Here is a 15139-nt window from a genome sequence, read left to right as displayed (position 1 = left end):
CTATGAAAGCAATCATGGGGATAACGACTTCTCCCTCAACTCTATCTGTCAATATTCCTTCAAGAGGACAGTGCCGCAGCCCAACCCCCGGGGGAATGTGGTATTTCGCCCTAAAGGCTTCCATAGCGGCTGGAGTTTTTACTAATTTTTCGAATCTACCCATCTGAACTGAACTGGGGAAATGAAAGTAAAGACTGAAAAGAAAAGTAGCGTCCGAGGAGGGAATTGAAACGGAGAGAAAAGTGAAATGTACTGATACCTTCACAAAACGCTCAAGGGGACGCTTGGAAATCTCTCTTGGACGAAACGCTTCACAAAAACGGCTACGGCGGCGTAACGGACGCAAGTGTTCGTATATCTCTGGGATTCGATGGATTTCTCTGGAGTCTTTTGAGGTTTGTGAAATGCAGATGAAAGAAGGAACTGAACCCCTCTGACGTCTTATATAGCCGGGAGGAGAGATAAAAGATCATCCCTGCCTAAAAATACGGGAAAAAACGATGGCCGTTCGATCCACGCCAAGCCGTTGGATGAAGGGAACATAACGCCTCCAGAAGTTAATGGCCACGCCTCGTAAATTGTAGCGCGTCAAAAGTAACGGTCCGCACGCGCGCCCCACGATCTCCTTATTTCCCTCCACTCACAAACATCAAAACCCCGCTTTTCCCCTCGAAGGGAGGTAAAAACCGGAGTTTTGAGGGGCTATTGTGGGGCCCGGCCCAAAAATGATGGGCTATTCCAAACTCAGGCCCGTCCGAGGAGCGTCCTGTCCGAAGAGAAGCCTCATATGAAGCGTTACTCAATCCCAATAGCGCCAAGGAAACCTGTCCGAGGAGTAACTCCTCCTCGGACATCACGAAGCCCAGACGAGGAACTTTCCCCAGCCATTTCAGCTCATCTTCCCAACATATAAAATGAATTAAATCCAAAATATCTCATGGAAGGCTACCACCACATTAATTGCGCCCCAACCACCCTCTTGGCCGCATTAATGAGGAAAAGACTCCTGAACAGTACCGCCTTGGCCTCTACAACTCACAAAGGGACTGATGAGGGCGTCTGATGGGACAGGTGCTCAAGTGGATGCTTGGATGATTAACAGGTGTAAGGTTGAGATGAAAAGAAGAGAAATATATAATGTTGTGGAGTCCCTCAAAGAAGAAAAACGCGAGAACTGTATCAGGAACAAAGAGAAATAAAATCATACTTGAGAAATATCCATTCTGGTGTTTTTATTTTCTTTTTGCAAACAATATTGTCCATGCATTAGGCCGAACAAGTTCACTGAGGCTAAGTTCTTTGACCCATCCTCTACAAATATTTATTGTGGGTTGCGCTTTGGGCCAAGGCCTAATCAACATAAGTTGGGCCAGGAAAATCGTGCAACTACAGATATTATTCAAATAATTGAAAGACAAACTCAAATATATAGACATGTATATTGTATTTTGATGTAAACTCAAATTCTCAATTTCAAAATATCTAAAAATTAACTCAAAAGCATATAATTATAAATATCAAATTATCCAAGACATGTGATGTGCATTGATAATAGCTTAATTTTGCATATTTATATCATTGTTAGAAAGTATTATCATACTTATTTTGAGTTAATTCATGCGTTTTATATTTGATTTTGGAATAATGCTGAATAATCAATTTTGTGCTTAATTAAATTTTATTGCTTGAATTTGTCTTTTGAAGGAGAATGGAATTAAATAAGTGACTCTGTGCAAAGAAGAAAGTTAATGGACTTTACTTTTACAAGGGTCATGATGAAGTTAAAGAAAGCCAACCCAATTAAATTTAAGTCCAATTGGAGCAAGGAATCAAAGGAAATTTACACCAAATCCAAGTCCAATTCGGATTAGGATTCCAGCCTGCACATCAGATTATATTTTTGGCATAACTTTTTGCTCAAACATCCAATCTAGATGATGGGCTAGAAAGTTAACTTAAAGGGCTACAAATTTTAGTTTACCAAAAGTCCGAATTCTGATATTAAATGGGCCAAAAATTTGGAATTTTCTCCAAACGGGAATTCAACTTGTAGTAGGATTTCTTGACCTATTTAAAGGCTTTTTAGGGCAAAATTTAGAGGAGGCTAGTGCGACGGCAGGGGGTTGAACATACGGGTCGCAGGTACCTCTTTGGTTTTCTTCCATGACAGTTAATTTTAATAATTTGTCTAGTTTAATGTTTAGTATTTTATTCTTGTGTTTTATTTCAATTATTATGAGTAGCTAAATTTATTATTGAGGTTGAGGATGAAACCTTGTTAAGGATTATCAATATTATTTATGTGATTTGATTTTTCCCACAATATTTGTTCTTTAATGATTTAAATTGTTCTTGCTTCATATCAATTGACTGAGATGAGATTCTAGATATGAATTCAATCATGTTTTTCTCATGATTTAGGATTTTTCTTAATTAATTGAATGCTTGGTTTTTTATTTCTTGATTTTAAAATTGTATATCTCTTGTGATTTGTTTGGCTATGGATACAATTGATGATTTGATTTTATACTTAAGAAGCAAAGAAGAACATGCTTTAGATATTTAAATAGAAGTTTTAATAATAATATTTTCCATGGTAGCATGATTGATTTTTAGATTATCATGTAGTGGTTGGGAAAAATTAATGATCATAAATATATGCTAATATGAATTAATAAGGCAGATTCCAAAACCTTAATTCCTTTCTCTAGATTGTTTACATCTCTTCACTGCTTTATATTATATCTTTGCTTAGTTTATTTAATTTCAAAGCAACCTATTTTTATTAAACTAGATTAGGATTAATTTGGTTAAGATTTGATTAATTTTTCTACGTTCATTCAAGTCATTGTGAGTTTGACTTCGTTCTTGTCAAACTATATTTCGGTATGGTTCGTACACTTGCGAGTACTTTGAAATTTCACAACAACATGGTATATAATAAAATAACATTATATCATTGAATACTATATAATGTCATAGGATAACATCTATCAATTAAAGAGAAGAAAATAAAAAATAAAATAAATAAAATAAAAACAAATAAAAACACAACCAAATTGTAATGCCCCAACCCATTATTAAAAAATAAATAAAAATAAAAATAAGAAGAAGAAGAAGAAGAAGAAGAAGAAGAAAGGGATCAGATTTTTAAGGAGCCACACGTAAGCCCCACCTACCTACCCCCTTAACTCCCAACCACACAAATGTCACAAAATATCTCTTCCTCACCCTTAGCCAGCCATACCCCTCACTTTCTCATCTCTTTTCTTTCTTTTCACACAAAGACAAACACACTCATATCTCCATTCACACACTCCCACCGGTGCATCACTCCACCACCTCCACCATCTTTTTCTAGGAAGGTTTACCAGAAAACTCCATAGGAAAAAGCTAAGACTCACTCATCTCTAGTATTTGAGGTAAAAATTTCTAATATTTTTGGTGGGTTTATATGCTTATGCTAGAGGCTTTCTTTTTCTAAGCTTTGATAATGATACCTATGTGATTTATGAGTGTCGGAAGTGATATTCATGTGTTTATATGTATGGGTTTTATGCTGATGGAATTATTTGATGAGTGGGTTTATAGTTTTTACAATGGTGGCTATCTAAGTGGTGAAGATTTGGGGGTTTTGGCTCTTTAATGTGAAATAGATGGTGAGTTATTTGGAGCTAGTAAAAGATTTAAATGGTTTGTGTTGGAGAATATTGTGATTTTGGTTTCATGGGTCTCTTGATGATGTTGTGTATATCTTATGGAAGCTACTCATAAATTGTTAAGATTTTAGTATTAGGGAGATGATATTGAATGGGTTAATTTATAAATCGGAGCCTATGCCATGTGAATTAATTTGTTGAAAATCTTTTGAAGTGGAATACATTATTTGTGAGGTTAAACATTAGGCTTGCCTAATTAATTGCTTAGTTAGCAATCCCTAATTCATAGCTAGATTCAATGTCAAGCTTTATGCTTATTGTGATAGGTTTGCTTGATATTGTTTAGGTTCTAGCTAATTTCATTTGGAGCTTGGAAAATTAGGCTTTTGCAGGTTGCGAGGTAAGTAGCTTTTTAATGGGATTTTTGGAAAATAATCATGTTGCATAAACGTTGTTTTTGGGTCAAACACATTTAGAAAAATTATTTGTGGAACTATGTTTTTCTAAAAAGTGTTGTATTGTGATCCTACTATATATGATTATATATGAAAGTGCATATTCTTATTACATATGGGGAATTGCATGATTTGTTAGCATGGAAAAGACTAGCATCTTTGATTAAATTCTTAAGAATGGATTTTATGGATTTATTGCATTATTTGCAAAATATAAAGATGTTTTATCTTAATCTATGTTATTTGGGAAGTTAATACAAAATCTTTTTGACAAAAAATAAGTTAAGGGCTTTGAGAACCTTGTGAATATCTTGGGTATCCAAATATTTTATGAAACTACTTGGAAGTGAATTATGTACTTTGAATTAAAGGCAATTTGTGAGCTCTTTATATTCTACCCATATGCTATGACATGTGATTACCCAATGATTACCTAGCAAGATACTATAGTCTGTGTGGCATTGGTATCTTAGCACCCGTCTTTGTGATAGTTATTGAGTTCCGTCTTTGTGACGCCGTTGAGTTTCATCTTTGTGACGGCATATTAGTTCCGTCTTTGTGACAGCGATGAGTTCCGTCTTTGTAGTGGCATAATTAGTTCCAACTGTGTGTCGGCGATGAGTTCCGTCTTTGTGACGGTAGATTAGTTCTATCTTTGTGACGGCATTCTCATGTGGCCTTGGGTTTGAAATTGTATTGTTATTGCTCACAAATTATAGTATGTAGTTTCATGCGAGCATTTTGAGAAGCTTTGTGCTGTATCATTCTAATCATTCTTGTCATATTATTTTTGGAAATGGTTTTGTAGAATTTATTTGGATTGAATTGTTCAAAAGGGAAAAATTAACAGGTACCCTTGAGATGTTTTCTCATGCTTTAGACCCTTTTGGGTTCGAGGCGTGACACAAATCATATCAACCCAAAAGTAGAGTTCAACACAAAAATTCATCAACCTAAATTAAAGATGCAATAAAGAATTAAAAGCACACCAAGAGAGAGAGAGAGAGAGAGAGAGAGAGAGAGAGAGAGAGAGAGTACTTACCTCTTTGTATGAGAAAAATATGGATTGAATGAAAATGATAAATTTTTATAGTAAATAAAATGTGGAGAAGAAGAGTCAAAATAAAAGAAAGATGAAGGGAATGAGCAATTTCAACGTAAAGATATAGAGTAGTAGGGAGATAAAAAGATAAAAGTAAGAGAGATATATTGGAGGAAGTATAATTTTAAGGTGAGAAAGTATAGGAAATTGGTGGATGATGTGGCGTAATAGAAGCGTAGCAACATAAATGCTATGCTTAGCTTTTAGTTTGGGAGGGAGGGAGGAAAGTATTTTTAGTGGGTGTTTGGTTGGGAGAAAGGAAGGGAAAAAAAAGTGGTGGGGCCTAGATGTTTTCTCTCCAGACCCACCAAAATATTTTCTCCCCAAAATGAGAAGAAAACTTAAAAGGAAAACTTAGTATGTATAAAGAAGACCAAAATACCCATGTGTAAGTGCACATGGGTTTGTCGTATGTGTCACTAGTTTTGCATTTTTTTTCTCCTTTGATTTTTTCTCTCTTTCCGTTGTACTATCTCTTTTTTTTTTTTTTTGTTATATATAAAAAAAAAAAATCTTTCTTTTTGTTTTGCGTTATTTTCCTCTATTCTTCTTCTTTTTTTCTTTTTTCTTTTTTTTTTTCTTTTGTCTTTTCTTGTACTTCTCATTATTTTTTTATTTTTTTTATTTTTTTTTATGATGATCTTTCTTTGACTTGTGCTTCTTTAAAAAAAAAAAAAAAAAAATTGAAGTGTTCATACACAATTTTTTAAAAAAAAAAATTTAAATGTGTTACTTTTTTGTTCTATTTAATGGAAACATAATTGTAAATTTATAACAACTCCATTTTCCATCTTCTCATTTTTCCTATGAAACAAATAAAAGAGTTTTTCATCTCTCTGCTTTTCCATTTCTCCAACCAAACACATATGAGGGAAATTTAAATCTTTTTTATCCTCCTACTTTTCCATCCTCCCGCAATATTCTATCATCCTACTTTTCCACCATTCCAACCAAACGGATCCTTAATTACCAAGCTTCTTTTCCCAAAGTTGGGAAAAAATATTTTGTATCAAATGATACCACATCATCCGTGTCGAAATCCAATAAATCAAAGACGTGTGCAAAAATAGTCACCCACTAACACATGTTTTACATTTGTTTGTAGGGTAGTCATTTTTTGTAAACATATCTTTCACTTATTGGATTTTGATATTTTTTACATGATATTATTTGATATCAAACTCCTTCTCCAAAGTTGGGCCGAAAAAATAAAATGTATTTTAACCCTCCTCCACGTGGATATGTTTCATATTTCAAAAATAATAACCATTTCCTACTTTAATGGCCGAGAGCAAAAGGTGTTTTTCCCATTTATTTTTGCTTCTAATTTTTTGAATTATGGTTTGATTAAAAAATGGAGATGAACCCAATGCACAATGCTCATGTGATTACTCAAAGATAAAGCATATGAAGCAGAATTGTAAGAGGTGATATATAGTTAAACTTCTATTTCGTTGGTTCACGAAGTTGGAACGACATTGTCAACACCAAAGAATATGAAGAACTTTAGAATTGAAGAATAGATTTTTCATTCAGTGGATGCTTAATAAATTAGTCCATGGCAATGACGCCATTATCTGGTCTTCATAAATAATACCAAAAACACAGGGACCCTAATATTTAATCATGGTTAGGCCACCAAAATAAAAGTCACATGTTCTCGAACCACTTGCACAAATAATAGAACTTCGACCCACATATGGTTGTCGTTATCCACAAGCCGATAACTGTGGGATTAAGGAAACTACGCCAAACAGTTTCCGACAATTTCCAATTTTTCAACTGGTTGAAAGTTTCGAGTGGTCCAAACACCGTCAAATCAAACCCAAAATCTTATCTTCATTTTTTATCTAGGATCATTACATGTACACAAAAAATTTCACAATATTTTTTGTGCTAGTTAGAGTTGATAAATATTTATAGAAATTTATTTTTTTAAACTAACAATCTGCCTCGGTAACATATATCAAAACTATTTGTCAAATATTCTTTTTTTTTTTTTTTTTTTTTGGTCAATATATGTACACAATGGTATTATGTATGAATCGAATCATACAAATAGTATTCCATCTAAAAGAATTGCAAAAGCAAAAAACTATTGAAGACTAATAAATGCTGACTTGTCAAACGAACGTAAAATTTCCACCGATTTTTCTAGTCAAAATTTTGGACGGTTTAAAGGGCAGGAGCAAAGAAGCTTGGCATTTCCCATAGTCAAATAGAGCATACACGCACACCAGACCCAAACCATTCTTGTCAATAAAGCCTACAGATCAAATATAAAAAGTTCTCAAAACTCAAAAACACAAAAACAGTTTTCACAGTTTGTTAGAAATGAGAAAATCGCACTCTTTGGTAAGTCTTTCTATGCAGGCTCTCATGATTCCTCTCTTTCTTGTTCTCCTTCTTCCTCTTCATGTCTCTGCCTCAGATTCTGTATATGAAACCTTTGTCCAATGCCTATCAAACCAAACCAACCAACCAGACCAAGTTTCCAATATAGTATACTCTCAGACCAACCCTTCCTACACAACCGTACTTCGAGCCTACATTAGAAACTCCCGGTTCAACACTTCAACCACTCCAAAACCCACAATGATTGTGACCCCAACACAAGAATCCCATGTTCAAGCCACAGTGATTTGTACCAAAAACATTGGGATTCAACTCAAAATCCGAAGTGGCGGCCATGACTATGAGGGTATCTCTTACATCTCAGATGTCCCATTTATAATCCTAGACATGTTCAATCTTCGATCCATCACTATCAATCTTCAGGAACAAACCGCTTGGGTTGAATCTGGTGCCACACTTGGAGAACTTTACTATAGAATTTGGGAGAAGAGTAAAGTTCTTGGCTTCCCTGCTGGTCTTTGTCCCACTGTTGGTGTCGGTGGCCACTTAAGCGGTGGAGGGTACGGCAGTATGTTGCGTAAACATGGGTTGTCGGTGGATCATGTTCTTGATGCAAAGCTAGTTGATGTGAATGGAAAGATTCTTGATAAGGAGTCAATGGGGGAAGATTTGTTTTGGGCTATTAGAGGAGGTGGAGGAGCGAGTTTTGGAGTTATACTTTCCTACAAAATCAACTTGATTCCGGTACCGGAAACTGTTTCGGTTTTCCGTATTGAGAGGAGTTTAGATGAAGAGGAGAATGTTACTGACATTGTCTATAAGTGGCAACAGGTTGCTCCTACGACAGATGACAACCTTTGGATGAGGATGTTGGTACAGCCTGTGAGTTCTAAAGTGAATAAGGGGGAGAAGACTATTAGAATCTCAATTTTGACAATGTTTCTGGGAAATGCTGAGGAACTTGTGGCATTGTTGGATAAGGATTTTCCTGAATTGGGTATGAAGAAGGAAGGTGTGACGGAAATGAGTTGGATTGAATCAGCTGTTTGGTGGGCTAATGTCGACAATGGGACATCCCCATCTGTGTTGCTTGATAGAAATCCTGACTCGGCGAATTTCTTGAAGAGGAAATCGGATTATGTGCAGACCCCAATTTCGAAAGATGGGTTGGAATGGTTATGGAAGAGGATGATTGAGCTTGGGAAAACCGGGTTGGTTTTCAATCCGTATGGCGGAAAAATGAATGAGATCCCTGCTTCTGCTACTGCTTTTCCACACCGTGCCGGAAATTTGTTTAAAATCCAGTACTCTATGAATTGGGATGAAGAGGGAATTGAGTTAGAAAAGAATTACACAGCTCAGATAAGGAGGCTTTATAGTTACATGACTCCATTTGTGTCCAAGAACCCAAGAAGTGCATTTCTCAACTATAGGGACCTTGACATTGGTATCAACAACAATGATAAGAACAGCTATGAAGAAGGAGAAGTTTATGGGGTCAAGTACTTCAATGACAACTTCCATAGGTTGGTGAAGGTGAAGACTGCAGTTGATCCACATAATTTCTTCAGGAATGAACAGAGCATTCCTACTAATCCAAGTAAGCCATAGGGTTAGGAAACTTTATTGTCACACAGATTGCTGTATTATTGGCCTTTTCTGCATAATTCAGATAAATTGTATTACGTTGTTCCCTCTAGTCGTTACGATAGTTTAGTGAAAATCTGAAATATGTATTTGTAATAAATTGTCAATCTGAAATTTGCTGTTGTCTTTGTTTTTTCTTTGTGGTTTTACCCTCCTTATTATGAGGCATGATTTATATCAATCCCTTTTACTTGAACGTGGTCATTTGGAAACCGTACAACACTTGCGTGATAGACGATGGCCTGTCTGTCTTTAAGGCTGACTTTTAGAAGCATTCAAATCAAGTTGCTGACTATCTCTTAGTCAGTAGGTTGGTTTCCTGTCACTATCAATATCACGGTTGATTTGGATGAAGTAGTTCTTTTTACAACACAAAAGAACTAAAAGTTCTTTCTGAATTTTGTTTATATTGTTACAAATTGAATGGAAGCTGGTGAGGAATGTCTTTTCCATCATGTCGATTGTCAAAACAGTTTATAGCCTGGCCGTCAGTTTAGAATGCTTGAAGTCGCAATATGCATTTTCTTTCACTTTGGCAATTGCCAATTGGCACATAGTAAAGAGATTAAAGATAAATAAAAAATAAAAAGCCAATCATTGAATTGTAATTGCATGGAAAATTCAATGGTGGCTTTATTCTTTGGGACACGGTTAAGTAAGGTATAACGAGTACCAGTGCCCCCTTTCCTAATTAATTTAATAGATCTTGACTTAGTGACAATCAGGACCCACTTATTTTCTCCCTCATCTAAAAGTCCATGCTTTCTGTTTAATTTTTCAGTTGAAGTAATATCATGAGTCCTTCAATTCTGGCTCTCTCCCTACCTCTAGAGACTTATATGGCAGAAACTGGAAATAAGAATTTACATAACTAATGTTACTAATCTTTTCGACTATTTTGTCTCAGCATGCTCATCTAGCTCAATATCCTTTTTATACATTCATACAATACCATAAAGCAGGGAACAAATGCCTGTCCTCAATTTTATGAGTATTCATTTCCATACAGCAACTGCATCTAATAAACTCCAACCAGCAATATTCCGGTTTATTCTCCAACAAGATGTTTTTTACATTTTATGGGGTGGGGAGTGCTAACATAGTTTATATATACATTTTAAGAATAGGAGAGGAGTTTTGAACATTGTACGTCTCCTTTAGAAACACTCAGAAATAATATTTAACTCATAGGTCATAGGCCAAGTGCTAACATAGCTTACTGCTGTTGATCTTCCTACTTGGTATTCTATATCAAAGTTTTCGAAGCATATGCCTTCCTTAAGATACACAAGAGCTTCACTGAATTGGATTTCCATGCTATAGAGCCTTCCAAAAAAAAAAAAATTTTAAATTAAAATCCATTGAAAATACAAGTGGAGATATAGTGCCATGACTCTGCTATCTGGTGATTATCATCCTGCACTTGATCTCTCCTCCATTTCTTAGTAATGATATCCTCAACTAAGAGAAAAGTGTTCATTTTGTCGTTTTTATTTCCAATTGGGCACATTTAACCCATCCAAAGTCATGCGGGGTTTGAGCAGAAATCCACACCATGTAGTAATAGTACGCAGTTGTATCCCATTATCACTAACTTCTCCTTTCCACACACTAGCCAGAGCTTCTTTATTCGACTTTCTTAGCTTGTTTACCCCCCCTTTTTGGGTGGATGGGTAGTGCACATGCTTTAAAGGAAAAGTGTCAAAAAGTTATTGGGGTTGTGATCTCTCATTAGCCTGTTAGAGAATGACTCATTTTCCTAGAAATAGATGCCATAGACAAGTCAATTCATGCTTGGAATCCTATATAAGTTATACTTTCTTTAATATTGTCTCATGTATATTTTTTTGTTATGGTTAATCTTTCAGTTCTCTTGCCGACTGCAGGAGTCCACTCAGGCGTGACCAGATTGTTGTTGACATCTATCCTATCACTGGAGAGACTAATGGGAGGCCTGATGTACCTGCTCCTTGTGTGGGATCTTCAACTTCAGAGGATGAACTTTTGGTCGTAAATACTACAAGCCCTCCTTAGATGTACTGAATTATATTGCTTACTTCGTATAACAAGCTGTTCTTTTATTTGTTTTTATTTTTAAAGCCTAAAAAAATAAAAATAAAAATTGTTTGTTATTGTTTTTAAAGCGAAAAATAAATTTATATAAGTTTCATTATATAGAAAAGGAATAGGAATCGAGGGAGTACACGCGCAAGTGACACCTAAAATCTTTATTTGAAAATTACAAAAATCCCAAAGATCAAGTAAAGAAGAAAAAGAGAACCATCCATTAATGTGATGTGAGCCATGAGGTTGAATGCCATCAAAAGTTCTTGTATTGATTTCCATCCATAAACACCAATTGAAGTGTAAAAGAAGGAATGATTAATTATCTCTTCATTTCAAGCAAACTAGATAGAATCCATTTTATTTTTAAGATTTTAAATCTTATATCTAATAGTGAACATTGTGTTACAAGAGCATTCACAACAAAGCATGTAAAATAATTTAAATGCTTTTTTTATAGCTCCAAACACTAAAACCTTGCTCCATTAGTGGCTCTAGGTTGTGCTTGTCTCAGTCTCTCTCTTCTCGTCATTTTCGTGGTCCCCATTTGTTGGTGGTCATCCTTCATTAGTGGCTAGGTCACTAGTATGGGTTTGTGTGAGTGGGTTTCAGCAGGTGTAGCTAGGTTTTAAGCTTTGGCTAGATTTCGGCAGAGTTGTGGTTGGGTTTGATAGGTGATGTGTGTGTGGGTTTGTGATTTGTGGGGGTTGTGGGTTGGATTGGTGGTAGAAGAGGAAGGTGGCTGGGTTTTGGTTGTGGCGATTGGGATGGTGTGTTGCGGGTTGCTAGGTTTTAGTTGTGGCGATTGGGATGGTGGGTTGTGGGTTGCTGGATTTTGGTTGTGGCAGTTGGGATGGTCAGTTATGGTTATTTGTAGTGGTTTTTTGGGTTTTATGAAGGTTTGTAGTGGTGGTGATGATTGAGTGGTGGTTGGTTGTGGGTTTGTGAAAATGGTGAATGGTGGGTTATGAGGGTAGCTGAATCCAATGGCGACTCCACATTGATGTCCAGGTTGTCTTTCAAAAAAAATGAACATATATACTTTAAAATATATATATATATATATATATATATATTAAATAGGCCTATTGTGACCACCCTAAAAAAATGTTGAACATTGAGAATCACAATAACTTTGATTTAACAAAAATAAGAGTAATGCTACATCTACAAAATTTTTACAATAATTTTACAACAAATCTTATTTGGTAAGTTGTGACTGTTTCTAATTTGGGCCTAATACTAACATCATTTTTGTACTCACTAATAATAGCTTATGTATAAAATTTGTTATGAAAATGTTGTGAACATAGCATTTTTTCAAAAATAATTCTGACCTCCCGAACATAGTTCTTAACCCCTGTTGATGCTTATTTTGTGGAACCCCAATTGCAAGAAGAAGCCCAACAATATGGGCAAAAATGAGTTAGTGGATTGATAGAAAAACTATTAAGCTCAAATGGCAAGAAAAATGGATCATAGGCCCATAAAGTAAATAAATGGGCCTTGAGGAAAGCACATGGGCCTAAAGGAGCCTAGAGAAAGAAGTAGTAAACCTATGGCCATTATGTAATGTAAAAAAGTAAGAATGGGCCACAGCAAGCCCAAAGCAATGAAGTAAGAAAGTAATGGGTTGCTGGAAAGCTTGTGAGCCCTGAGGATGAAGGATACGGTAATTAGGCCGGGAAAGCCCAAAAGAGTTAGTAAAAGCCCAAGGAAATGCAAAATTAGAAAGTGGGCCAAGGATGCCTAAGGAAAGCAAATGAGCTGAGGACGCCCAAGGAGAAAGAAATGGGCCAAAAGAGCCCACAGGCAATGTAATGGGTCAAGAAAGCCTAAAGTATCATGAGTATAAATCCAATGACCATGCTGGGACATTGTAACCAATTGAGAGAAGAACATGCAGCGGGCCCGAAAAAGGCCCAGTAAGCACCGGTCAAATAACACCACAGTAGGAATAGCAGAGTGGCATGGCAGGAATGGTAGCAAAATCATGAAAGGAGCAAAGAGTGGGCTAAAGAGACAAAAACCCACAATCAAGCAAGGCCCAGCCCTTGAAAGGAGCAAGCCAATGAAGAATGGAAAATTAGAAAATAGTTCATGCCATATGAGGTTAAGGATGAGCGGCAAAATGCATAGATGAACTTCTAGACCACGGCAAATGCATGAGCAGCGAACAAGCTTTTGACGTACACGGAAGTGGAGCATGCGCAAGGCCCAAGCACTACCAACTTGTACCCAGCCAATATAGGAGTGGTGGGTCATGGGTTAGAGGTAAGGGAGGGTATGATCTGGGGTGGGGAAAAGGGAAAGCCTATTCTGGGGTTCCCACTCAGATTCTTTTGGGGAAGATGTCCTGCTAGGATGACATACCACCTAAAAGAAAGAGGGATGAGTTGGAACCACTAGGTGCATGCCATAAGGGATAGCAAGAGAGAATACCCACACTGTGGTGGATAAGAATGTCGCGATGAACAAACAAACAAACAAAACATTTTTCTTTGTCTAGTAATAGGAAGTGGCACAGCCAACACTAGTAAGTGGTGGTGGCTAGGCAGCTGACAAACCAGCGGGTGGTTGGGAAGGACACCCAAATCCAGACAAAAGTAGTTAAAGGGTAAAATAATAAAAACTAGTCATGGCAAGTAGTATATAAAAGGCCCTTGCTATGCACAGTAAGATCATCGCAATAGTAGCAACCACTAAGAGCGAATTACAGCACCGCTATAACACTACACGAGTAAGCATTAAGAAAGAAAGAAAAGAGTGGGAAAGAATAAAAGTAACAAAACAGTAAAGAAAAGAGAATCAGTAAAAGAAATAGAGAGAGTAGAATGGCAGACATGCACCAATAGGCTAATTTCTTCTCTCCCCCCAAAAGCCTACCCTTTGTTAAAGATAAAGGATTTGATTGGGCATAAACCATTCAAGCCTGCTTCCTCAAAGTGGATAATTTCTATAGCAAGATTCTCTTACGAGTTTGTCCACATTAAGGAAGTGGTTCCCTCCTTGGTCTTAGTCTTGCAACACAACTGAACACAGCAGACTAATATTTTATTTTGATCTCATTATTATTTCTTTTCTTGTCTTTGCAATTTTACTTACGATACGAATCTTGTTGTTATGTTGTCCTTTTCCTTAAGGATCCCTTTTTTTTCTTGTTCACATCTCTTTTATTATTGTTTTATTATATTTATCTGTTGCAATTCTCTTGCAATCATTTCGTTTTGTCTAACATCAAGTGTGTTGCCTTGATTATCGCCCCATTGTATCTGCCTGCCATAACTCTGTTGTAACAGCTACGCCTGCCATGGGCATGTGATCAAAGTTTTTGCAAAAAAAGGGGGGAATAGTTTGTGCGCAAGCCAAACCAAGTTGAGTTCCAATTGAACCGGTCCTGACTCTCCTACCTAGAACACTTGGGCCTCAATGCAGCAGGAGATAGCCCAACCCAACATCTCGAAAAGGCCCACCATAACCCCTAGAACAATATATATATATATATATATATATGAGGGGGTAAGTTACAGGCTAGGGAGGCCGACTGAGGTCATCTGGGTGCAGAAGCATAAATATAAAATTACAGTTGTGAAAACCATGACTATGGTGTTACAAGTGTAAACTAGAAAATAAATTTGGGCCATCTGATTACAAGGTTATGGGTTGTAAGGAGAATTGGACCTTTGAGTAATTTTCCTAAATTTGGCTAAAACTGGACCTGCTGAAGAATGGAGCTGAGGGTTCCTTATATAGCTAGAGGAAGCCTTGGATTCTTCAGGAGATTGTTGGAATCACGGAGAGTAAATTGCTTTTACTGAAGGTGAATTTCTTTTCCACCCAAAGCAAATAGTGTTTTG

General features: G+C 36.4%; 1 protein-coding gene and 1 long non-coding RNA gene across 3 annotated transcripts; both read left to right on the top strand.

Moving 5' to 3' along the window:
• Positions 1–3142: 3142 nt before the first annotated feature.
• On the top strand, positions 3143–5701 carry LOC126726754 (uncharacterized). Its single transcript, XR_007656059.1, has 2 exons — positions 3143–3422; positions 4006–5701. It is a non-coding gene; the product is annotated as an uncharacterized LOC126726754 (long non-coding RNA).
• A 1579-nt stretch (positions 5702–7280) lies between these two features.
• On the top strand, positions 7281–11309 carry LOC126726751 (berberine bridge enzyme-like 21). Of its 2 annotated transcripts, none has more exons than XM_050432105.1 (2): positions 7281–9171; positions 11105–11309. In XM_050432105.1, exons 1-2 carry the CDS (start codon positions 7551–7553, stop codon positions 11230–11232), a joined length of 1749 nt encoding a protein of 582 aa, XP_050288062.1. In that variant the 5' UTR covers positions 7281–7550; the 3' UTR covers positions 11233–11309. The 2 variants fall into 2 exon arrangements, with proteins under 2 accessions (XP_050288062.1, XP_050288061.1); XM_050432104.1 differs by having other exon boundaries at positions 11087–11309.
• The last annotated feature ends 3830 nt before the right edge of the window (positions 11310–15139 follow it).

Source organism: Quercus robur, chromosome 5, assembly GCF_932294415.1.
Source record: "Quercus robur chromosome 5, dhQueRobu3.1, whole genome shotgun sequence".
In the NCBI taxonomy this organism is placed as follows: Eukaryota; Viridiplantae; Streptophyta; class Magnoliopsida; order Fagales; family Fagaceae; genus Quercus; species Quercus robur.
Note: the sequence above shows the minus strand (reverse complement) of the source record. Positions and strands in the feature narration are given on the sequence as shown.

Coding starts and splice junctions, on each gene's coding strand:
- LOC126726751 (XM_050432104.1), top strand. CDS start 7,551: ATGAGAAAATCGCACTCTTTGGTAAGTCTTTCTATGCAGGCTCTCATG. Junction 9,172..11,086: donor GAGCATTCCTACTAATCCAA/GTAAGCCATAGG, acceptor TTAATCTTTCAG/TTCTCTTGCCGACTGCAGGA.